Source organism: Pantherophis guttatus, chromosome 6 (genome assembly GCF_059756535.1).
Source record: "Pantherophis guttatus breed Tessera chromosome 6, ASM5975653v1, whole genome shotgun sequence".
In the NCBI taxonomy this organism is placed as follows: Eukaryota; Metazoa; Chordata; class Lepidosauria; order Squamata; family Colubridae; genus Pantherophis; species Pantherophis guttatus.
The window spans coordinates 70,561,853-70,588,074 of record NC_142068.1 but is presented as its reverse complement, the minus strand read 5'-3'; the positions used below and the strand labels follow the sequence as shown (position 1 = coordinate 70,588,074).

The 26,222-nt window shown below is 41.1% G+C and overlaps 2 protein-coding genes across 6 annotated transcripts in view; both read right to left on the bottom strand.

The window, feature by feature from the left end:
* Positions 1-404: 404 nt before the first annotated feature.
* LOC117673167 (interferon-induced protein with tetratricopeptide repeats 5-like) lies at positions 405-13,682 on the bottom strand. 2 transcript variants are annotated; one of them, XM_087871733.1, is made up of 2 exons: positions 13,533-13,682; positions 405-3,112 (listed from the first exon to the last, which is right to left on the bottom strand). In XM_087871733.1, the coding sequence occupies exons 1-2, from the start codon at positions 13,661-13,663 to the stop codon at positions 1,663-1,665; spliced, it is 1,581 nt and encodes a 526-aa protein (XP_087727859.1). In that variant the 5' UTR covers positions 13,664-13,682; the 3' UTR covers positions 405-1,662. The 2 variants fall into 2 exon arrangements, with proteins under 2 accessions (XP_087727859.1, XP_087727858.1); XM_087871732.1 differs by lacking the exon at positions 13,533-13,682 and adding an exon at positions 7,438-7,587.
* Positions 13,683-14,273: 591 nt separating this feature from the next.
* The window catches only part of SLC16A12 (solute carrier family 16 member 12), a 59,412-nt gene continuing 47,463 nt past the window's right edge, over positions 14,274-26,222 (bottom strand). For all 4 annotated transcript variants that reach the window (XM_087871731.1, XM_034430370.3, XM_034430368.2 and 1 more), the window contains 3 exons: positions 24,988-25,573; positions 22,312-22,571; positions 14,274-15,490 (listed from right to left, as the gene is read on the bottom strand). In XM_087871731.1, coding sequence (XP_087727857.1) covers positions 15,231-15,490; positions 22,312-22,571; positions 24,988-25,573 — 1,106 coding nt within the window. In that variant the 3' untranslated portion in view covers positions 14,274-15,230. The remainder of the gene's footprint in view (positions 15,491-22,311; positions 22,572-24,987; positions 25,574-26,222) is intronic.

Below are 26,222 nucleotides of genomic sequence, written 5' to 3'. Positions count from 1 at the left end.
AGACTCAGAAGTCAAATAGCATTCCAGAAGTACCAATGGCAGATTACTTCCTCAGTTTCAAAGAAAACCACATGATTAATAAAGTAACTGGGAACTGAACTTGAATTAAATTGAACTTGGGCCAGCTACCTCAATTATTTGTGATAGCATCTTCATTTATGAACAACCCAGCAATTAAACAGGAGTTTCCCTAAAGCTATTGTCCAGATTATTTACTTTTTAGTTACAGCAATTACAACTTTCTGCAGGTGATACCTTGAAGAATGCAAAGGTCAGGATATTTTACTTTTATTCAGCAGAGCCAGATATTTCACAGATCACTGTGCAGGATAAAAGCCAAAATAAAAAATAAAAAAATTACTGTATTTCCCCCCCCCCTTTTTTTTTTTTAAATAGCCATAAGAGACCTGTAAGGCCAATTTATTTGGTATTTACAAAGGTAATTATGATAGCAGTAAGCTACATTATCAAAGAAAAGTAACAGATTACTTTAAGAGGTTAAAAAATACAAAAGAGCAAAAAATATATTATTCAAGACATATATATTTAATACGCATCTATAACTGAGTATAAATGTGTCACAGAGTACATTATGCTTGTCCACACACAGTATACCTATAGGCAATCCACTCATAGAGGACAGCTCTTCAATCTGTTGAGTGAATGTGGCCATACCTTTATCTTTCCAATGCTGCAGTATCAGTCATAAGAGCATGGAGAATGAGTAGTTGTCAAATTCCATATACTAGGTAAATTTTAGCTCTTATACTGAAAATTTTAGCTTTTGCTGCTAAGTTGTATTTCTATCTATGTCACAAACCACAAACCACTACTTTGTCCTGACAAAGGAAAGTCTAACCCTGCAGATGTATTGGGACTGAAATTTCTTTGCCTAGGGAACCAATTAATATATAGAACTGCAGGATAAACATAAGACTGAGGTTGCCTGCAGATTAGCCTATGCAATGTTTTAGTTTGATAATATTTAAGTGTTGTCCCATCCCCAAAGCTAAATCATGACATGACAGGAGCCCTTCCCTTTCTAACAGAAGCAGAACTGCCCCATTGCCTCTCTTCACAATTGAAGCAGATGACATAGCAATAGCACTTAAGACTTATATACATCACTTCACAGTGCTTTGCAGCCCTCTCTAAGTGGTTTACAGAGTAAGCGAATTGTCCCCAACGCTCTGGGTCCTCATGTTACCCACTGTGGAAGGATGGAAGGCTGAGTCAACCTTGAGCCAGTGAGAATCAAAGTGCTGGCGGACAGTTAGAAGGCACTGCAAAAGTGACTTCTAACCACTGCGCCACCATGGCTCAGTGGTAAATTGGATACATGCACAGAGTCATTGCAGCTTCTGCAAGGACTTGAAGCCACACAGCATCATCGTAAGATGCCACTTCCACCCCATATATACATTGATTCTTTTTTTAATCTTGCTTGCTGTTCAGTTTAATGTTTTGAGTTTTAGTATTCTAAGAAGGCCTTATTAGAAGCTAATATTCTTCTAAAAAAAAACACACACACACACAGCAGAGATGTAAGTACTCTAGCTCAAGGCAACTGTAAATGCTGTAAAAGTTTGGGTTTTTGACATGGCATGAAACACAAAGGTGAAAATATTTGGAAACCACATGCTTTCCAAACATAGCAAACATTTAGCTTTCCAAGGAAAGCTTCAAGTTCATAACTGCACTCAGATACTCTTCATTCCCAAGATCCATTTTCAGGGCTGATTCGTAGGCTTCAATGGCTTTTTCTTTTAATCCAAGGCGTTGGAAGGTGAATCCTAAGCTTTCAAATAACTCAACACATATTAGACCTTTCTTAACTGTCTTATCTACCAATTTATTCAAGCTTCTTTCACAGTTCTTTTGTTCAAACGAATTGTTTTCAATTTTCAGCCCTTGCAGGTACTGTTTCATAGCGTTCACATCTGATTTTCTATGACGTTCCTGAAAACGTCCATAATTAAAATGGAGCTGCTGCTTCTCTGTAGCAGTTAGGTTGCTGATGGCAAACACTTTCTGAAAGGTTTCATCCGCTTCCCGTAGCTGTTTTTTTTCGGCATACATGTTAGCAAGGTCAATATAAGCATAGACAAACTTGGTTTTACGCTCCACCACTTTTTGGAAATGAAAAATGCAAAGTTTCATCAGTTCATACTGCTTTAGAACAGACTGGAATTGGTCCTTGGACACTTTTTTTTTCAGGACAAAGTACTGTATTCTATAGCATATTCCAATTTGATGGTGCAGGAATGCAGAGTTCGGAGTCAAGCTTAATGCTTTCTTCAAATGTTGCAATGATGTCTCTATGTCTCCTTTCTTTCTGTAAAATTTGGCAGCATACCTTAATACATATGGAACGTCAGGATGTTTTCCAAGCACTTCCTTAATGTATTTTTCTCCTTCCTTCACTCTGTTTGTTTCCTGTAACTTTAATGCAAGGAGAGGAGTCACAAACATGTCATTGGGATTCAGTTTTTCTGCAAGCCTCAAAGGTTCCAGTGAAGAGCCTTTTCCAGAACATTTTTTTGCATAATAATCTTCCAGGCGGTATACTGTAATTGCATAGCCTGAATTAAATTCTGGGTTTTCAGGTTCTTTATCCCAGGCTTTTTCAAAGTTCTCCTTGGCCTTTTCATAATACCTGGCTCCAAATTTGAGGAGAGCCCAACCCTTTTCACAGAAGATCTGTGGGAGCTCCATCTTATAAGGAAATTCACTTCCAAGTTGCTTGCAGGTGTTTTCTACCTTCTCCACGTAGGCTTGGGATTCAGTAAGGTTGCCCATGTGGTAGTGCACCCAGGCATAGTTGCCCCAGGTGACCAGGCTTCTCTTTTCAACATCCTCAGGGTATTCTATGGGCACAGCCTCTTCAGCTTTCTGCAGGTTTTCCAGGGCTTCGTCCTTCTTGTCGTTCAGGAATTTCACATAGGCAAGAAGGTTGTAATTTCGAACTTTGGATTTGCTGGTTAAGAACTGGATCTGCTCAGCAATTCTTTCCTCCAATTCATCAGGATCAATATGCTCTTTCTGCAACTCCCATGTAAAATGGCATTCAAGTTGTTGGAGAATCTCCTTTAAACCTTCCTGGGAGAGGGGACTGGAAAAGGAAAGAGAATGAGAGACATTTACATTATGAAAATAAGAAACAGTCCTATTATCTGTGATAATGGGAGATTTTCTTTAAAAAATAAACTGAATTTAGTGATGGATTTTTATACTTTTTAAATATTAGTTAAATATACTGGTAGAGAGCAATTAGTACCGTATTTTCCAGCGTATAAGACGACTTTTTAACACATGAAAATCTTCTCAAAAGTCGGGGGTCGTCTTATACGCCGGGTGTCGTTCTCCTGTAACCAAGCAGACCAGCCCGAAAGGCTCTGACGAGCCTTAAATGGCTCTGACGAGTCAAGCTCTGACCATCCCAGCTGAGTTGCCTGCTAATCAGGCAACTCAGCTGTGATTGCCAGAGCCATTTAAAAGGAAAAAACTTTTCCCCCCTCCAGCATGCTTACCTTAGCTGCTAGTTGCAACGCTTGCCTTGCTTCGCTTGCCTGAATCCATTCCATCAGCAAGCAACTCCCTGCTTGCAATCAAGCAGGCAGGGAGTTGTGGACTTCAACTCCCAGAATTCCTCAGCCAGCAAAGCAAAGCTGGCTGAGGAATTCTGGGAGTTGAAGTCTACAAGTCTTAAAGTTGCCAAGGTTGGAGACCCCTGTTCTATTGGGTAAGTTTTTTCCCCCTTTGGGAGCTTTAAAAAAAATAGTTAATTGGGGGTTTTTTTAGTTGTTCTTTTTTAGACCTAGCCATTTAAAGTTTAGGAAGTTTTAAATTTAGCTTTCATATAAAAATAAAAATAAAATAAAATAATATTTGTGCAGCTTTCTGAGATTTAGTGTATTTCTGTAGTGTTTCACTCTAACTACACAAACACACAAAATCTCACAAAGCTGTATGTGGAATTTTGTGTGTGTAAAGTGTGAAAGTTGGTTTTTTGGGCTTTTTGTGGCTGTGTGAGGTTCCTGCTTGTTGCAGGGGCCATTTTGGGTCTAGCACAGCAGCTTTTACATTGTGGGTGAGCCAGTTGATGTTTTTTAATTTTTATTTGGTGTGCGTTGGAAGAGGGGTAGTCTTATATGGCGAGTATAGCCCAAACCCTATATTTTAACAGGAAAAGTTGGGGGTCGTCTTATATGCCCAGTCATCTTGTATGCCGGAAAATACGGTAGTATTTGCAGTATTGGTCTTTCAGAGAAGAAATGTTAATCTGAAGATGCCTGTGTTTTTAGCACTGTGAAATAAAGAGCCTGAGAACAGAAAAATAGAGCACTGGAGATCATCCACAAAGTGCTCCAGACAGATGCTTTTCTAATGAGACTGCAAAACATCAGTCTTTAACTGTTTAGAGTACTGGAAGACAAGCCATCTTTCTCAAATCCAGTTTGCGCCTTTAAAGACATTGGGTATGCATACTTATTTTTCTAAAAACTTTTGGGAATTGCCTGTTAACCACTTTTTAGCTATTAGGAACCTTTGGTTCCACAAGTCAGAAAGTACCCGGTGAGTTTCCTTCAATCCTTAGTGGAAGAAATATTAAGTGCAAGTTTAAAAACTTTTTAAAAATGCACATTTGGGGAATAAAGAGCCAAAGATTATTAGAACTTTGATTGTATTTGATTTAATATACAATTCTGAAATTAATTATAACAATCCTTCCCGTAAGAAAATGATTTTGTTTTGAATTGTTTAAAAGAGCGTAGATGAGACTTTGAAGTTTGGACACTAGAGGAAACTCGAAGAAATTATAGTTTATAATTAAAGGAGAAGAACACTTAAATTTGACTTACACAGAATTAAGCAAAGTATTTTAACACTGGACATATATTGAAAGGTATCTTTGAACAATGGACCCAGACATTAACTTTAAGATGTCTGCCTATATAGATAGACTCTGTTTAAAAGTTGTTAAGGAAGGGGGAACAAGTTTTATCTGACAAGATTGTGACTGATCTGGAAGTGTATTTAAAAGTGATACATCCGCTACAAGAACGATATGGAAAAAGGACTGGCTAATGTCTTAATAAGAAAGAATATGCAAACAAACAAATGGAATGTTCTGGAAAATTTCCTATATTGGTTTTCCAAAAGGGGCTTGTTGAAATGAAGAACTTTGTGTGAAGGGACAAAAAAAATGAAATCAAAATTTAGGGCATTATTTCAAGGTTGTAAAAGGAATTCAAAGCTGATTTATTTGATCATTGTTAAAATAGAAATATGGGTATCTCTGGTAACCCTCAAGGGACTTTGCTGATCAGGTTGAAATGACAAGGCTTTAAGGCAGGGGTGGGAACAATGGCCCTTTTATGGCTGACTCGGGAATTCTGTGTCAGGGCGTTGATTAATCCCATTCTGCTTTTGGGATAATCGCACCTGATTACGAGGGGCGGATCGAGACCTTTCCTTGCAAGTATACTTTAAGAAAACAAAACCCAAAGATATTTTCTAAGAAAACTCATTTATTTGTTATAAAGAAAATAAAACACCTAACTGATCTAATAAGTTACATTTTGAATAAAAGTTCATGCCAGCTGCTTTTCAGCAGTCGGACTTCTGGCAAGAGAACAAAAGGGAGGTGAGTGAAAAAATGTGGGTTGGACATGCGCAGTTTAGCTTACTGATAAGGATTCTTGGCAAGCTACGGAAAGTCTGATAGTCCAGAAATGAGAGCTCAGCTGGTAAATAAAAAAAACGCAGTGACATTCTGGGAGTTGAAGTCCACAAGTCATGAAGGGGCCATCATTCCCCACCTCTGCTCTGAGGATTTGTTTATAGATAGGAGATAAAATATGGGAAGAAGGTACCATTTGTTGTATTTTAAAAGAAGGCAATAAATTATTAAAATTGAATATACTCGTATAAAGAGGAAGTAATTTCTTTATAAAGTATAAAATTTTCCAGGTCAATTATAGTATTTTTTAAAATTACCTATAATTATCTTTACCCACAAAACATCTGTTGTCTTCTTGGTAAAATACTTTCCCATCAGTATTTCAAAACTCAAAAGTCTGAATATGTGAATGTGAGTATTGTTGTGGTTGTTGCCATGAATGCGGTTTAGACTGTTGAGTTGAGATTTTAGGTCAAAAGCAACTTCAAAAAGATGGTAGTTGCCTGCATAGTCACAATCCTCTCCCCCAGTATTTTTTCCTGTGTATTCAGGATTTCATTAACACACCTAATTTATAAGGTAACCACGAAGGTACAACATATTAAGGTACACACTGTTATTAATTCCTCTTACCTTTTTTCCCATTCTCCATCAACAATTAAGAACAAATTTTAAAACTGCCCGTCATCCTCACAGAGGGACTCTTGGGCAGTATACAGATGAAACAAATTTTTAAAAGGCAAAGATGATTAAAATTCAACATTAAAGAGTTAATTAAAAGAGAAGGGTGAAGATGACTTTCAGGGCACTAGCCAATCCCATTGCATGTTCCTATGCGAGTGCCAAGCAAGGCTGCAGAGCCATGCATGTACACCTTTCTGGAAGGCCAGAAGAATGGGGGCCCACCTCACAGGGTGGGGGGGGAGCAACGGCAGAGAAAGTTCTCTTTTTGGAAAACCCCCCCCCCCAGTCAGAATTCTTTAACTGACAGGGAACTAACAGAGGAGGAGGAGGAGGAGGAGGAGGAGGAGGAGGAGGAGGAAGAAGAAGAAGAAGAAGAAGAAGAAGAAGAAGAAGAAGAAGAAGAAGAAGAAGAAGAAGAAGAAGAAGAAGAAGAAGAAGAAGAAGAAGAAGAAGAAGAAGAAGAAGAAGAAGAAGAAGAAATGTCCCTCTATTATTATCCATTGAAGAAGAAATGTCCCTCTATTATTATCCATTGAAGAAGAAATGTCCCTCTATTATTATCCGAAGAAGAAGAAGAAGAAGAAGAAGAAGAAGAAGAAGAAGAAGAAGAAGAAGAAGAAGAAGAAGAAGAAGAAGAAGAAGAAGAAGAAGAAGAAGAAATGTCCCTCTATTATTATCCATTGAAGAAGAAATGTCCCTCTATTATTATCCATTGAAGAAGAAATGTCCCTCTATTATTATCCGAAGAAGAAGAAGAAGAAGAAGAAGAAGAAGAAGAAGAAGAAGAAGAAGAAGAAGAAGAAGAAGAAGAAGAAGAAGAAATGTCCCTCTATTATTATCCATTGAAGAAGAAATGTCCCTCTATTATTATCCATTGAAGAAGAAGAAATGTCCCTCTATTATTATCCGAAGAAGAAGAAGAAGAAGAAGAAGAAGAAGAAGAAGAAGAAGAAGAAGAAGAAGAAGAAGAAGAAGAAGAAGAAGAAGAAGAAGAAGAAGAAGAAGAAGAAGAAGAAGAAGAAGAAGAAGAAGAAGAAATAATGTCCCTCTATTATTATCCGTTTCCTTACCTCATGATTGCAGTTTTATTATCAGGCGTGGGAAGGGGAAAAAACGACGGAATCTCCTTTTCTTAAAGGAATGACGATCCCGGTTTTCTTTAAATTTCAGAAAGAGGAGAGGGAACAGGAGAGGATCGGTTGCTCCACACGGCCTCCCGTCTGCTCAGAAAGAAAGAAAGGAAAAACGAAACTTAGGCGATCCAGTGAACTTGGGAGAAACGAAACTAATTTTTGCCCTGCTGAAAGTAAAGTCTGGAGCGGAATCGATTTCCATTTCTTCTGATTTCCGTCATTGTTAATCGCTGTTTAAGGGGATCACGGACAGGACAGGCTGGCTTTTCATGGTTTGGGGTAAATAACGTCAAGATTGGCGAATAAGTCTGGTCTAGCTTAATACACGACACTCTCTTAGTTCAAGGAATGGACGCTGCTTGCATTTTTCTGTCTTAAGTACATGGGGTGGGGGTGGGGACACACACTGCATTGCATTGCACATCTGGGAATATGGCTGAAGATGTTTCTTTTTTTGAGGGTGCATAATCTAAATAACCTTTTGGATGGCTCCAGAAATCTTAAGATTTCTATTCTGCTTTTCTTCCAGGCAGTTCTCTCTTCTACATTCCGCCCCCTCCCCAAGCTGTTCCTGGGAGGTGGATTATGTCTCTTAATGACTTTCCATGTCTTAAGGTTAGATTTAAAGCCATACTTGTACACCACCCAGAGGTATAACACTTAACTGTTACTCTACTAATACTACTGTAAGGTCCGGCTATACGCTTAAGCTCTCAGTGAACCAAAAAGAAAGACTTAAACGGAGGCTTGAATAAGAATCAACATTTAATCTTTGATCAAAGACAAAAGGCTGGGTAAAACCATTCCAAACACATACAAAGAGATATGTATATGGGAGGGTTCACATCTTCAGAGAAGATGTAACCACGTTTTATACCTTTAAAGCATCAGTTAGATCCCCAATTCTGGCCCCTTAATTTATGTTTGTGTATTCTTTGTTGCCCTGCAAAGGAATCTAAACTTCCAATTAGTCTTATCTTTGTTTACTTAATTGGCCACTTAGCCCCTGGCTCCTGAAGACCAGATCTTATCCAGATCAGGCATAAATTAGGATTGAGATGTAAATTACCCCTTTGTTGATGGCTGGAGTTCCAACAGATACATACCATGTTTTTAGGTGGCACAGAAAGAGATTGATATGAGCAGGTCAAATGGCAGGGACATACGTTTGACAAATACCAGATACATTTCAGAGGCCTAATGACAATATGTTTGTAACAGGAGATACAAATAGAAAGGAATAATATATGTGATACAAAAGCACAATATATATGTTACAGGAACCTAATGATTACAGAATAACAAGCTTTTACTAAATCTAGTATATCAGTATTTTATATTCTATATTATTGTTTCCCTACACTACTGTAATCAAACAACGCCTAGAAGCAAGCAAATTTATAAGCAGAAGCCAGCATGGGTTTGTCAAGACCAGATCATGCCAAACCAATCTTATTTCATTCTTTGACAAAGTGACTAAATTAGTGGACCAGCGAAATGCTGTCAATAAAATATACTTGGATTTCAGTAAGGCATTTGACAAAGTAGACCGCAACCTACTTCTTAGTAAACTAGAAAAAGGTGGGATAGATGGCATTCCACCAGATGGATTTGTAACTGGCTGACAAACCACACTCAATATGTAGCCCTTAATGGAACTACATCTACATGGAGGGAAGTGTAGTAGTGGGATACCCCAAGGGTCTGTCTTAAGCCTAGTACTCAATATCTTCATAAATGAATTAGATGAGGGAACAGAATTCATCAAATTTGCAGACAACATCAAGCTAGCAGGAATACCAGCACCCCAGAAGATAGGCTCAAGATCCAGATGGATCTTGACAGACTTGAACACTGGGCCCTATTTAACAAAATGAAATTCAGTGTAGAGAAAAGTAAAGTTTTACACTTAGGCAAGAAAAAACAAATGTATAGGTACAGATTAGGTGAAACCTGGCTCAATAGTACTAACTGTGAGGGGGATCTTACAGTCCTAGTGGACAATCAATTAAATATGAGCCAGCAGTGTGTTGCAGCCACTAAAAAAGCCAACGCAATCCTAGGCTGCATTAGTAGAGAGGTAGAATCAAGATCACGTGAAGTGGTGATACCGCTGTATAAGGCCTCGGTAAGACCACACTTGGAATACTGCATCCAGTTTTGGTCACCGCAATATAAAAAAAGATGTTGGGGAAAGTCCAGAGAAGAGCAACAAAGATGATTAAGGGGCTGAAGGCTAAAACATATGAACGGTTGCAGGAATTGGGTATGTCTAGTTAAAAAAAAGGACTGGGGTGATATGATAGCAGTGTTTCAATATATGAGGGATTGCCATAAAGAAAAGGGAATCAACCAGGGATGAAATCCAGCAGGTTCTGACAGGTTATGGAGAATTTCCGGTAGCGGAAATTTTGAGTAGTTTGGACAACCGGCAAATACCACCTCTGGCTGGCCCCAGTGTGGGGTGGAATGGAGATTTTGCAGTATCTTTCCCCTGCCACGCCCACCAAGCCATACCACGCCCACCAAGCCACGCCCACAGAACCATTAACCGGTAGTAAAAAAAATTTGAATTTCACCACTGTAGTCAACCTATTTGCCAAGGCACCAGAAGGCAAAACAAGAAGCAATAGCTAGAAACTAACCATGGAGAGAACCAACCTAGAACTAATCAGCAATTTCCTGACAGTGAGAACAATAAACCAGTGGAACAGCTTGCCTTCAGCAGTTGTGGATGCTCCATTACTGGAGGCTTTTAAAAAGAGACTAGTAGCCACGCATCTGAAATAGTATGAAGTCTCCTGCTTGAGCAGAGGGTTAGACTAGAAGACCTCCAAGCGGTGGTGGGATTCAGTAGACCAGTTCAGACCAATTCAGGAGAACCGGTTGTTAACTTTCTGAGCAGTTTGGTGAACTGGTTGTTGGAAGAAATCATTAGGGCAGAGAACCGGTTGTTAAATTATTTGAATCCCACCACTGCCTCCAAGGTACCTTCCAATTCTGTTATTCTGTTAAATGCTTGCCCAGAAATCTCTTATTAGGCCTAATGGAGACAGGAAAACAGAAGACCTTGGAAAAAGGAGGCTTAGGAAGAGGGTTGATTGTCTATATATCCAAAGGATTGTAAAACAGGTAGTTGTGCACATGTGCATGAAAAAATGTGTAACAGGTCTCTAAACTTTTTGACACACCTTATTTTGGAACCGTGGCCACTCAATAAACGCTACCTCTTGGAAACTGATATTGATTCAAATTTAATTCCTCTGGGAAATCTGGCCCTAAATTTCTTCCAGCACATTGAATTTAAATTAAATTTAAACTTTACATTCTTCTTCAGATGGCTCTTTTGATATGCTCATAGATTTATTTTTATTATACGTGTTGGATTTGCATCTCATCTTTTGTGCCAGACTTCAAGGCAGCTGATGTGAGATTTAACTTTATTAGATCCCACAAGAATCCTGTGCGGTAGATCTGGCAGGGAGTTTCACTGGAATGGGTCTTCCTGTTCTCGGCCCCACATGTACAGATCCGCGGTCTCTGACTGATTTTAAAGGCCACGTGCTTTTGTAAAAATGACTCCTTTTAAACAGTCCCAAATTTTAAATTATGGAAATTTGTGATGAAGAATATGCTCCACAAGGAGTTTTGGTCAGGAAAAGATGAAACATCATCATTTGGTGTTCTTGCATGCATGCAAGATTTGAAAGGAAGACCAATTTTAAGAGTACAATGGCAGCACAGATTCTCCTATTATGTAGTTGTGCAGTGTTGTGATACAAGTACTGAAGGCAATGCTGGTGCCTGTCATCACCGATATACATTTTGTTGCATGGCATCATCGTGATTTGGAACGATGATGAATGACAGAAGACCACTGGCAGTCCATGAAGACCAGCTGCCAGGGAGGGGGAGCTTAGCTACTTGTGCAACCACTCGATCCCTTGTGATTGTGGTGGTGGTGGTGATTTAAGTCATGTTAATTTTTGTGAGCATTCTTTAGTCTGAATCGGTATTGGTGATGTTGCAACTTAAAGGAAGATGATGCAATAGGTTAGAAGTTCAAAGCGCTAGTGATGCCTGGAGTACGGCTGCAGGCTCAGCTAAGCCTGAAACTACAGGCTAACCAGCTTAACATCAATACCTGGGAAGATACTCGAAAAGATAATCCAAAAACAGATATGTGAACATCTAGAAACAAATAAAGTTATAACGAGAAGCCAGCACGGGTTTGTTAAAAACAGATCATGCCAAGCCAATCTTATTTCATTATTTGACAAAGTGACTAAATTAGTAGACCAGCAAAATGCTGTGGACATAGTATACTTAGACTTCACAAGGCATTTGACAAAGTAGACCACAACCTACTTCTTGGTAAGCTAGAAAAATGTAGGATGGACAGCATCACCACCAAATGGATTTGTAACTGGTTGACAAATCGTACTCGACAAGTAGCCCTTAATGGTACTACATCTACATGTAGGGAAGTAAGCAGTGAGGTAGCACAAGGTTCCATCTTAGGCCCAGTACTCTTCAATATCTTCATAAATGACTTAGATGAGGGAATAGAAGGGGAACTTGCCAAATTTGCAGATGATATTAAATTGGAAGGAAGAGCCAACACCCTAGATCCGTGATGGCAAACCTATGGCACGCGTGCCACAGGTGGCACACAGAGCCATATCGGTGGGCACGAAAGCATTGCGCTAGGTCAACTGCAGTGCACATGAGCACGCAGGCCAAATGATTTTCGGGCCTTCCGGGCACACTGGAAGTTGGCAAATGGGCCATTTCCGGCCTCCAGAGGGCCTCCAGGCAGGTGGGGAAGGCCGTTTTCACTCCTAGAAAGCCTCTGGAGCCTGGGGAGGGCGAAAAACGGGCCTACCGGGCCCACCAGGCCATCACGTGCCAAAAACAGGGGGAGTATGGGGTGGTCGCACATGCAGGTGCGGGGGGTGATGGGGCGCATTGAATTGTGGGTGTGGGCACACACATATGCGACCCCCCCCCGCGTAACCTCCACTTTTGGCACGTGACGGCAAAAAGGTTAGCCATCACTGCCCTAGATCATGGGTGTCAAACTTGCGACATTGTTGCCATCATGTGACATATTGTGATTTTTTTTCCCCCTTCATAGAGCTGGGGTGGGCATGGCCTGTGCATGACACATCCAGCCCACAGGCCACCAGTTTGACACCCCTGCCATAGATGATAGGCTCAAGATCCAGATGGATCTTGACAGACAATGAATGGAAACTGATAATTAAGATTCAGCCTGGAAATAAAGAGAAATTTTCTGGCAGTGAGAAGAATCAACCAATGGAACAGCTTGCCTTCAGACCAGGTGTGAAATCCACTTACCTTCCTTACCAGTTTGGAAGCGCATGTGCTGTGGGTGCGCACGCTTCGCTTGTGCATGCACGCATGTGTGCGCACGCTTCGCTTGTGCACGCATGCATGTGTGCGCACAGACCTGCACATGCACAAAACCTTCTGCGCATGTGCAGAAGGTAAAAAAACACATTACTTCCTGGTTAAAACCAGGAAGTAATGACACCCGGACGGGTGGGCAGAGTTTTTCTCCATCATCGCTACCAGATCGCTGAACCACCAGCCAAGATCGTTACCGGACCGGGCGCTCTGGCCCGATCCGGGAGCATTTCACCACTGCTTCAGATGTTGTGGGTGCTTCATCATTGGAGGTTTTCAAGAAGAGACTGGACAGTCACATGTCAGAAATTTTATAGGGCAGGAGTGTAAAATTCACGGTGTCACATTGTCGTCCCGTGACCTATCATAATTTTTTCCCCTTCACTAAATTGGGGGTGGGCATGGCCAGCGCATCACGCATCCGGCCCGCGGGCTGTGAGTTTGACACACTAAGTATAGGGTCTCCTGCTTGAGCAGAGGGTTGGACTAAATGACCTACAAGGTCCCTTCCAACTCTGTTATTCTGTATCTGTTGTGATGAACAATCAAAGCCAGAAATGTAACAACGCCCACCCACCCACACACTTTTAGTAATTCCTTACCTTATGATTGCAGTTCTGGTATGAGGTGTGGAATGGAAAGCAACTGGGTTTCTTTTTCCTACAAAATTACTGACTGCTTTGTTTTTTGTTTTGTTTTTTCTCTTAAAACAAAGAGATCCATTAGTTTGCATAGCCTGGTGAGAAGAAAAGGAAACTTAAGAAATCCCCAGCCTTCAGTGGAAACTGAAACTAAACTTTTCCACGCTGAAGGTAAAATCTGGAGCAGAATCGGTTTCTATTGGAATGGACACTGCTTGTTTTTCTGTGTTAAGCACATGGAGGACTCTAATATATCACATGTCTGAAGATTTTTGTAGTTTCTTCCAGGTAGTTTAGACAAGTAACTCATCCAGGAGTTATTAATTGTCCAACTAATTAATTACCCAATGAATTAATTTTTGATGGCTCAGCAGACTGATAGCATTGTGATTAACACCAGCTGTCTGCAATTACTGTAAGTTCGAATCTCACCAGGCTCAAGGTCGACTCAGCCTTCCATCCTTTCTAAGGTGGGTAAATTGAGGACCCAGTTTGTGGGGGCAATAAGCTGACTTTGTATAAATATACAAAAGTATGAAGGCTATTGCTTAACGCATTGAATGCCACCCTGAGTCTCTGGAGAAGGGCGGCATATAAATCAAATTAAAAAAAAAATACCCTATCACAATCAAACTTTGAGCTGCTAACTGTGTAGGTGTGAGTATATGTACATGATATATGCACACACATACATATACATTCTACTATAAACCTCTTTATATATAAAGCAAGAATTAAAACAACCACACTCAGATAAAAGTCAATCCCAATCACCATATAAAATATATGTGAGTATTACAGACTTTTCTTGCCAATAAAAGTGGTGTAAATTTATTACTAACTTATGTTTCCCCAGCAAGAGCAGTAATATGGTAGCTGTGTTCTGGACATTATTGCACAAGCCAGCATCCATGCCTCTATGAACCACATAAAAGACAGTCAACTCTGTGACTTCGAGACAGGAAAGTGAATTTTGAACAGAAATAAATCATTGCAGCAGAATTCCAGGGCTGCTCAGGCCCAGGGGGAACTTAGATTCATAGATTCGCCCATGGGGTACCAAATTGCTTGAATGATCTTCCATTCCAATGTTGTCACACTAGTACAAATTATTTTCAGATGCTTTGCAAAGGAAACCTCTGAGATGCTTCAGCCTTCCAATGTCCGTTTTCAATCTGCATATCCAAATCTAGGTAAAAGGCTTGTTTTGTTTTTTTTTTCAACAAAAAGGAGGCAGGTCACACTGTCAAACATGGATCTTCATAACAGTTCCTTGCAAACAATGCTGAGGCATCTCGACAGAATTTTTAGAGATCTAAAAAATGACATTAGAGAGCTTAACTGCACCACATCATTTGAACCATTTCTGCATCCTGTTTCAGTGTCTTTTCTTTCCTTTCCCTGTGAATACAAGTTGTTTCTAACTTTGAGTTCATTTGCTTCACACTACAGTACTGGAATCCCATCACAATTTACAAAATCATCATGATCACTGAAGCCTTTGTTCACTACAGGCTTTTTAATTTGCTAGGAAGACAGAACGTTTCTGAATGAAAATTCTGTGATTCCTCCCTCCCTCTATTGGAGAAAAACAACAACAACTGTGTAGCAGACTTAGCAACATCTGTTTTAGGCAAAAGGGGAGTGTTGGCACATCTGTCATCTTTTGCTGTGGCTGTTTGGCTCCCCAGCCAACAGTTCTTCATCTCTTTGATCCAGTTCTCCAGTTACCAGATAAACTATGGTTCCATTTGTCCAACTTTCTTGTTTGGCCCGAGTGTCTCTGCTCCCTGGTCCTGGGGACGTGGGTGTGATCTTGGCCAGTCGTGCGCAGCACAACAGTGTCGAACTGAGTACCATAGAAAACCCACAAAGCAGGAAAGATGCAGTGTAGTTGCCAGTTGTATCCACAAGCCAACCTGTAGGGAACACAAAAGATTAATTCACATATTTGGATTAGTTCACATACTTTTGTGGATCAGGGCTCATTGGCAATCAGTTAGCTGGGTTTATACAATGGAAATACGCTTACAGTTTACGCTAGAATCCATGACGTACAAATAATAATAGCACTTAGACTTAACAACACTTCACAGCCTTCTCTAAGCGGTTTGCAAAGTCAGCATACAACCCCCCCAACAATCTGGTTCCTCGTTTTACCAACTTTGGAAGGATGGAAGGCTGAGTCAACCTTGAGCCAGTCAGGATCAAACTCCTGGCAGTGAGCAGAGTTAGTCTGCATTCCGCGTTCTAAACACTGCACCACCATGGCTCATGGCTAGCATGCCAGCAGCTCTTGAAAATATAAGTTTCCTTACCGTTTACCCTTGCAACAAAACTCTATCCTAGGTTATTAAATGACACATCCATTCAAATTCAAAGGATAGTTACACATCCATTCAACTGGCTTAGATCCTGTTACTCTTTAAGAGGCACTTAAGATGGATATTCTCTTGGATGTTGGGGCCAGAGTATTGATGAGCATGTCCTGCAAAGTATGGTATATTCTGGGGCTCCCCCAAAAAGAATGTTATGTTGTTGGGACTTTTGTTTCCCTTTCAGTGGGACTTATTATATTCTACTTTTATTGCTGTCCCCCCCAACCCTCATTTTTGCAAGCTGAGCAGCCTTATGAAGAGCTTAAATTAATGACTGAATTTATTTATTTATTTATTTATTTATTTATTTATTTATTTATTGGGTCGATTTATATGCCGCTCTTCTCCGGAGACTCAGGGCGGCTTACAATGCGTTAAGCAATAGCCTTCATACTTTTGTATATACCTGCTTAGTAGGGCTTTTGGCCCCCCCTAAGCGGTGTTCTTTTTTTATACAAAGTCAGTTTATTGCCCCCACAATCCGGGTCCTCATTTTACCTACCTCAAAAGGATGGAAGGCTGAGTCAACCTTGAGCCTGGTGAGATTTGAACTTGCAGTAATTGGAGGCAGCTGCTGCTAGTTAACAGCACTTTAGTCTGCTGCGCCACCAGGTGGTGATCCTTGCAGAATCAAAATATTTCACTTCTCCATTCCACCAGATTTCTTCACATTCATAAGAGACAAAATCTCTCTGGAGCAGGAGGGAATAAACCTTCAGCTGCAAAGGCAGATGGTTATGTTAGGCGTATTGGACTTTCCCAAGATGGGAAACTAAGATGGCCCAATAGCTAACAGTTAACAGTAACAGAGTTGGAAGGGACCTTGGAGGTCATCTAGTCCAACCCCCTGCTCACGCAGGAGACCTGTACTAGGGATTCAAACCACCACTGAGCCACCTAGTCAGGCTATTTATTCTCCTGCAGAGCTTTATTAGTGTTGAATTTTCTAGAAATTGGGATCAAATCACCCAGTATAAGATGCTGCATATAAGGTGATGCGTGTGGGTGAAAAAAAAGCAACCGTTCTCAGTGGTGTCCATGTTTAAGTGGGCAGAATGGGGGACATAGCATTGTGATGTAGAGCCAGTCCTTTTGCAGATCTGCTGGTGCCAAGCAGAGATGGGATTGCAGTATATCCTTTCAAATGGAGAATCCATCACAAGGTCTGTCCTCCATCTTGCTGGTTTTAAACCTTACCTCTTCCACAGCTTCTGCTGACCCTTCTCGTCGATGTCTCGTTAGGACTACAAATCCCAGCATCCTTCATCAGTGCACCATGTGCACAAGGAGCATGCTTTTCTGGAAACGGCTGATTGGTACCTGAAAAGTCTGCCGATTCTGCTCCCTGTGTCTAAATGCTTTCTTATATAACATAAACAGCAGGAAAGGACCTGCTGATTCAACATAATTTAAGTGTGATGCATACTTCTGATTATCTTGGCAATGTTTCAGGGCCTTGGCGCAATTTCCTTTTTGGAAGAAAAGAAGGCATACAGTACAGCAAGCCTGGACAGAACATTAAAAAAAGATTATGAAGAAAGGAGACATACAAAATCCCTTCTCCTCTTTTATAATAAAAAATGGGGATGGGTCTTCTTCCAGACTTGTGTGGCTTTCAAGTCCTGGGGCAGGGGGGAATGAAGCGAAGTGGTGGTGCACACAGAAACAAATAGAGACAACCAGGAACAGCTTTGAAGCAGCTTTTTAAGCCATTAAAAAAGACTTGACTACTTTAACAATTTGGAGATAGACTGGTCTAGATCAGGCATCCTCAAACTACGGACCAGATATGGCCCGCCAATGCAAAGTATCCGGCCCGCGGAGTGGTGTGATTAAGCCCCGCCCCTTGCCCCGTCCCTCACCATGTCGGCCAGCTGAGGGGTGATCTCGCAGTGCAGCCTTGAAAAGCAGCTCTGGGATGGTAAAGTACTGCTTTAAATTAAAAGTCTTTGAAAACAATTTAAACAGGAGTGTAGGAAGGAGAAAGGCAAAAAAATGGACTGTTAAATTGGCCACGGCCACCCAGTCACATGACTACCTAGCCATGACCACCCAGTCACATGACCACCTAGCCACGCCCACCCACCCAGTCTGGCCTCCCCAATAGTCTGTGGGACTGTGAATCGGCCCCCTGTTTAAAAAGTTTGAGGATCCCTGCTCTAGATTGTTCCACTTTTTTTTTAAAAAGGAGTTCATAGATTCAGAAAACAGAAAATGACCTTGGCAATGAAAGGGTGAAACAGAGCCAAACTATGGTAGTAAGTAATAAAACTGTTCGTCATATTTCAAATTCATCAAAGTCCTTAAAGTACTGCTGACAGAAGAGCAACGATAGTGCATATAATTCCTTTCCCATATTTTCCAGGCGGCTGGAGAAGAGATAAGAACACTCTGCCCTCTAGTGTTGAGTTTATGAAAAATCACACTTTTGATTGATTTTGTCCAAAGAACTGGGCATCAATCTGTTTTGGGATCTATTATTTCATGTGTGTTCATTTATACATACAGTCAGTTGTGTATTATTTTAAAGATTCCCTTAATATATTCATATAGGCAGCTTCAGAGATTCATGAGCTCCACAAAGGTCCTTCGGTGATGTTCAGAATGCCTTCCAAACTCTCTCAGTATGTTGGTGAAAATCAAAGATGGAATTGTGGTGTATCCTTTCAAGTTGACTTTACATAGTTGAAAATGGAAAGAAATTTTTCCTTCTTAGTCCCCCAAAATATGGGATAAGTCATTCATGGCATCACTTAATTCAATGGGGGATAGAGATGTACAACATTCTAATGATATCTCACTCGTGGGGGATGTATAGACTGACCAAGTTGCCTCATGTAAGATATTAAAAAGGAGAGGAGAAAGCATTGAATCCTGTGGTACCCCACATAATAGGGGCAAAGGACAGGATCTCTCCACCCCAATCATCATCAACTTGAATCGACCATCAGGAAAGGAAGTGATCCACCGTATTCCCCACCCCCAATCTCTGAAGTACACCATGGTTGATGTTACTGAAAGTCACTGAGAGGTCAAGAAGGGCAAGGATGGATGCACAATATCCCATGCCAGTGATCATCCATGAGTATGACCAATGTGTTTCCATCCCATACTCAGATCTGAATCCTGACTGGATATCCATTTTTCATCACTGTTCTAACCAATACAGCACTTGCCTATACCAAAACACATTAATTTTTACTTTTTTAACTTAACAGTGTTACATTTTTATCCCACCGTTCCAAGATTCTGAACGATTTACAATAAGAGCAATAAAGTAAAATCAGTCAATCACTACAATCTACCTTACTAGCTAGAAAACCAAAAATAAATATATATGTAACACAATGAACCAATCTGGACACCAAACCAGGCAGCCCAACAGCCTAAATCTCTAAAGATCCAATGTAAGACAAATAGTTGACCATATTTCTAAAAAGCCAGTGGCCCATCTGACCTTGAGAGGCTGATCTTGCCTAATTGTGGATCCACAATAGAGAACATCTGCCTCCTGGATTCTAAACAGGGTGGGAACCTGAAACAACAAACTCTGAAAAACGGAGCAAAATGAAGGATTTGTGTTCGGAGGGAGCCTCAAATGGTTAATCACATTAGCCCTTTGAACTGCATTCAGAAACTGACTAACAACCAATGAAGATTGTAGATGGGGATATTGAAGTAGACAAGCTTTTCCCCTTTAAAAAGACGCATTATAGTGCTTGTTCAACGAAATAATCTATTTGCTGGGGATCAGCAATCTTGGAGAAGAGGAATCAAAAAGAGAGATAAGGAAGAGATCTGGAAGACATTCTTCCTTGTGGACAGTAGATTGTGAGGTACTAGACCACTGGCAGAACTGATGTCCTGTCTGAAGCACTGCTTCTCGTTGGCTGATGTGCTGATCATGGTCATCCTGCAGGGCTCCCATCATATCTCAAAATGTTTTGATGAAAGGTTGTCAGTCCAGTAGGTTTTCCAAGGGGCAATGCTCCCTTTTCTTGACCAACTCAAACATAGTGTTATGTTGTCTCCACGTGCTTTATTTTTAGATTCAGTCTTCTCCATCTGGAGAGTTGGACACATCCTGATTGTCTTCAATAACACTGTTGGCTTTGGTTCATCAATCCCAAAGTCTATTGATGCAGCCTCACAACCTGTGACACACCTGTCCTGCATATACAAATATTGTTCACTGAAACAGAACTGGCTTCTTTCTACTTGTTCAATTGATTCCCCCACCCACCCATCCTGTACACACACCTGTCTACAGGAACTCTGTCCACTTGTGGTCTTACCACCTGTTCTCTGTCCAAGAGATAGTCTGGGCAGTGGTGAAATCTAAAATTTGTTACTATCGGTTCTGTGGACATGGCTTGGCGGTGGTGGGGGTAATGTGACTGGGTGGGCATGGCCAATTTCTTTTTTTAAAAAAGGGTTTTTTTCTTTTAAATGCCTCTGACGATCCAAGCTGAGTTGCCTAATCAGCAAAGGCTTTTCTCCTTTTAAAAGCCTTTGACGATCCAAGCTGAGCCGCGCGATCATCAGAGGCTTTTTTTTTTACTTTTAAAAGCATTTTTTTCGGTTGTAGAAAAAATGCTTTTAAAAGTAAAAAAAAAAAAGCTTCTGATGATTGTGCGGCTCAGCTGGGCATGGGCGGGGGGCAGGGATTTTTGCTACCGGTTCTCCGAACCACCCGCCTTCATCGCTACCGGATCGGGTGATCCGGTCCGAACCGGGAGCATTTCACCCCTGAGTCTGGGGCACTTGTTGGCTGGCAGTTTGAAATCTAGGTGTGCAGAATGATAATCACATTTCATATATTATATAACTGCCTCAGGCTCTCGGATGCTACCGGTATAATCCTCGTTCTACATAGGATTCCAATTAATGTGGCAGTTTCCTGCCTTGTCCTTCTGACTTTGGGTAGGAGCTTGTACCTGTGATCCTTATGGAGTGCTTTAATCTTTTCTTCTCAAGTTTTTCTTCATTCCTTACATTCAGAAGATGACATGCCTTCCCATTAGCTGGGCTCTTTCATTTGCTCTCTCTTGGCAAGGCCTTAGGAGTGGATCCCCTTTGTTGAGTCTCTCTGGATGCCTGCAGCGTTCAGTTTCTCCTTCTGGCTCTGACTACCATCTAACTTCAGGCACAGATCACCTTGACCTTGATTCCTTCTTTGCTCATCTCGACATGTGCAACAAGATCTGACCTTTCAAGGTTATTTGGGTTTTCCCTCTCATCAAAATAAGCAATGCTGCATATTTGAATAATTTGGGTGGTGAGATCAACAATTCTTGTATGCAGCAAATATCCAACCAGCACTCCATCCTCACATCTGTAATTCAGTTTGATTCTCTTCTTTTTATGGGACACGGGGAAAACCTTAGAACCAAATATTCTCGTGTATTGTAATCAAAGCTGGGCTTTCTTCCATGCCATAGTTTATATGGCAGTATCTCAGCACCTTGACTGGGAATCTGTTTTGCAGTTAGATAGCTGTATTGACTACGTCTCATGAGGACAAGAAGCAACGGATAGAAACTAATCAAGGAGAGAACCAACCTAGAACTAAGGAGAAAATTCCTGAGAGTGAGAACAATTAACCAGTGGAATGTATTGTCTTAAGAAGTTGTAGGTGCTCCATCACTTGAGGTTTTTCAGGAGAGATTGGACAGCCATTTGTCCAAAATGGTATAGGTATAATTCTCATTCAACTGGGTGCTCACTGAAGAATGGCAGAATAGCAGATGTCGGATTAGGAAAGAGGGTGTCAGCCCTGGAGCCATCTTTTGTATTAGGCCTTCAGACCTGCCACGTTTACTACTGTGGGAAACTGGGAGGGGGGATTGTGTTGAGTATGGGTGATATATAGTCATAATAACATTTCTTTCTCAAGAAGTCAAGGACAATTTGCCCTGCACCTGGAAGGCTGGAGCTAGGAGGCATCTCCAGGTGGGACAGTGTCTCTGGTTGGATCATGTGATGGACTTGTGGGTGTTGGACAGGGACTTGAACTTTTCTTTGGGTGGAGAAATCCTGAAAACTTTCAGATTCGGGTTTTCCCAGATGTGCCAATATGACATCTCTAATAAAATGTAACTTTGAGGAAACTCAAGCCTCGCAGTTTTCTTTCATTGGAGTTTATTGGGAAGAGAAAGCTTGCACATGAAGGGGATGGTTGGCAGATGAAATGGCTAAAATGGATTTAGACAGCTCTAGTGGTGATTGAAGATGCACTGATGGAGATAAACCGACGGTTTTAATCCAGGAGAGATACGGTTGACAGAACTGAATGAAACCATATTCAACAGGTGTATATAAACAGATCTGTATATTATTCTGATTCACTCCTCTATACTGACCTGCAACAGGTGGGCTGACCAGGTAAGGGACTGCATGAAGGAAGTAAATAATTCCAAGGGCGGAGGATAAGGAAGCAGTCCCCACAACATCTGCTGTCACCACAGGAATTAGAGTGATGTAGGCTCCGTCAAAATAGCCAAAGGTGAAAGAGAAAGGCAACAGGAGTGGAAAGCTTTGGAGAACCGGAAGGAAGAGGCAACAGAGACCATCCATTGCCACTGCAAAGAGGTAGCAAACATAACGGTACTTCTTCAAACACCTGAGAGGGAAGAGTCAAGAAAAGAAAGGAGAGAGTTAGTTGTAATGAGAACCTCTTTCTTCAAAGGGGTGGGAGGGGGAGTCCTTGATGGTCTTGTGGTTCCACCTTTTATTCTTTTTTCCTATGTTTGGCTTACACAGATTTTTTTTTCTTCTGACAGGCTAGCTATCATTTCATTCAAATAAAAAGCAACAGCTGCTTTTCAGGTTATACTCTAACACAAATTGCAGTGTCTTTTTTCTTTTTACAACTCTTTTATTGGGGTGGAGTGAGGGCAACTGAATGGAACTGAATGTTTACTGTCCGGATGCCCTTCCTGACACCTACGCAGAGTTCGCAACAGATAGTTTCTTTTTGTTCCCTGATAAACATCTGTCGCTGCCTAGGATTGAACTCTCAACCTTCCGAGTGGGAGGTAAGCATCTTCACTCTAGGCCTAGGCCATCATGCCACTCACTAAATTGTAGCATCTATTTTTAGAAATTAAACATTATCCATTTGCTTTATTCCTTTCTGGGATAAAATAAAATCAGAATTATAACTGATTTGGGGGGAAAAATCAGTCTGGTAGCTTGTGGAAATGCTGCCATTCTTCCAGAAAAAAAATCATGGAAAAATTCTGTCCCTTTCCTGTTCTGCCTACTTTCCTCCCTAGCTGCTGCTTGATCTTTCATTTTTCCTTTATAAATTTAATGGGTTTCATTGTGTAGCATTCCCAAATCTAGAACCTGTCCGATTAGTATTGGGTCGGCAATTTTCAGAATTCCAACTATCAGTGCTGACTAAGAATATTACATTTAATCTCTTATTTTATCATGAGGGCACCAGGCTAGGGAAGGCTGAAACAAAATGTTTGGTATCCCTTTTTGCAGTCTAAAAGGCTTCAAAAGAGGCTCACAGGAAAGTTTAAAAGAACCAAAGTATTCTAGTAAAAACAATTTACAGGTCTGTAAATGCTAAGTTCATAAAAAGCCTAGCACTAACAAGACTCTTGTGGTCATGCTTGAGAGAGAGTTCTGATATCCCACAAACACATTAGGCTTATCTCTAATGTCCTGTTTTACACTTGGTTAATGAGGATTTTAAAAAATGTTTGTAGCTCAAGATCGAAATGAGAGGTGGTCCTTGGAGGTCTCTGAGCTTGGTTGTTCTCTTGCAGATGTTTCATTATTCAAATTAGGTACCATCATCAGTGATGGTCACTGCCTACAGTTTGCCAACTAAATGTGGAAATGTCATTGCAAAGGGTTGACTTCCTTCTTCCTACTGAATGCATTCTGTTCCAACGGCTGATTGACTTATGGCTACTGTTTGGAAGGGAAACCAAATGCAGAGCCTTATGTGATCATTAATTCAGGAAACTGTGATTCCTACTTTGACAAAGGGAACATTTGATTTGTGGGAAAACTGCAGCTTCTCTTATTCCACATTTCAGCCCTGGCTGTGGACTATATGCACACATAAAGCCCACACCCATCAAAAGGATGGTTTGAGCCTTCAAAGAAAAATAATAGTATGAGAGCAAAGAAAAACAAAAAGGAATTACTGTATTTTTCGGAGTATAAGATGCCCCGGACTATAAGATGCACCTACCTTTTTTAGGGAGGAAACAAGAAAAATAATCTGCCTCTGCCTCTGCCTCCCAGCAATTTGCCTCCTTGCAGCAAACAGCCTGTTTCAGTTTCAGTTTCAGAACAGCCTGATTAGCACAAGAAAAAAATCTGCTTCTGCCTCCCAGCAATTTGCCTCCTTGCAGCAAACAGAGGAGGCCAAAAATGGGGCACACAGATGTGGCAATAGGCAATGGCAATCCCTGCAGCCTGAAACAGCTGATGGTTGGGAGGCCGATCCAACTGACAATCAGCTGCTTGTGCTAATCAGGCTGTGCTGAAGCTGAAACTTGAAACAGGCTGTTTGCTGCAAGGAGGCAAATTGCTGGGAGGCAGAGGCCAAAGGGTGGGGGCTGGTGGGTGGGCGGGGCTACATTCGGTGTATAAGATGCACCCAAATTTTCACCCACTTTTAGGGAGGGGAAGTGCATCTTATACTCTGAAAAATACAGTAACTGCATCAGGTTGTAAGCGAGACCATCACAGATCATGCCCCTTAAAGCATGGGTGAGGGTAGCTGGGTGACTGGGATGAGGTGTTAAATCAATTTTTAAGCTGTCTGAGTGACAGGTCACTGTGCAGACATGCTTCACAGAGCATTCAAACCCTCAGGGTTCTTTTAGAAGATGGGAAACATTTACATTAGAAGGAGAGAGCAGTTGGGGACGACTATAGGTTGGATCTGAGAATAATACAAAGGCTGCATCACAAAGAAATGTCTTCTGCAAACAGCTCCTGGCACGCAAGGAGAGCATCCAAGTGCTTATTGCCTTGAACCATCTCCTTCTCCTGCACAGCCCTCTTACCTTTGATCCGTCAGCCATCCAAAAGTAATATTGCCAATGATGTCAATGACTCCGAGGATAGACATGAGAAAAGCCGCCTGTTGGTGGCTGACTCCGACACTTAACGAGTAAGGCACCAGGTAAACAAAAAGTGGACTACAGCCGTAAGCCATGAATAAGATGGACACTGCAAGCACCACAAAGTCTGGGGTCAGTACGAAGTTGTACTCCTGCTGCGAGCAGCGGCACACCCACTTGTGAGACCATAGCTTGATCACGGGGGAACAGAAAGACCACTGCTTGAAGTCTGGCTTTGGCGCTTCCAGCTCAAGCTCAGAGAATTCCAGCATGTTCTTCTGGTCCTCTTTTCCAGCAATTGGCCTCATTAAGGCACCACAGACACAGAGGTTCAAAACAAAACCGCCCAGGATGAGCAAGGCGCCGCGCCAGGAAAAATGCTCAATCAGAAGCTGGACCACAGGAGCCAGGATGAAGGTCCCAATGCCGCAGCCTGACATGGCGATTCCATAGGCCAGGGCTTTTCTCTTGTGAAAATAGTTGCCCACCATTGCTACGGCTGGAGAATACGAAAGAGCAAACCCCAATCCTGAAAAGAGAATGACACACACATACACAACATTCAGAAGATAGATTAACTGCAGCAATCAAGAGGGAATGAGTAGTGAAACACTGTACAAATCTGTTAAGTTTCTCAAAAATTATCCTTCCTATTTTTTTATTTATTTTTGATTTGATTTATATGTCGCCCTTCTCCGGAGACTCAGGGTGGCTTACAATGCGTTAAGAAATAGCCTTCATACTTTTTGTACATTTATACAAAGTCAGCTTATTGCCCCCACAATCCGGGTCCTCATTTTGTATTAATCTGCCTTTTAAAATATCTTTATGACAACTGAGTTGAAATAGAAGAGTGAACTAGTAGTTTTGCCAACATTAAATCTTAAAAACCAGCAGGAAGGCAGTATGTTTTCTTTTGGTTTACTATACCTAAGGCTAAACCTCCAACTTATACATCACAGTTGAAACCTACTATTCCATCTATCGTCTATTAATTGGTTCATCTAAGATACCAATCATTAATACATCTAAATGTGATTTTGTTATATTGTACTATATTAATTTATTTGATTCTTTTTGTTAGTTTTTATTGTTTTAAATACGGTTTTATATTCTGTAATCCGCCTTGAGTCGCCATGGCCAAATAGGCGGCAATATAAATTCAATCAAGTAAGCAA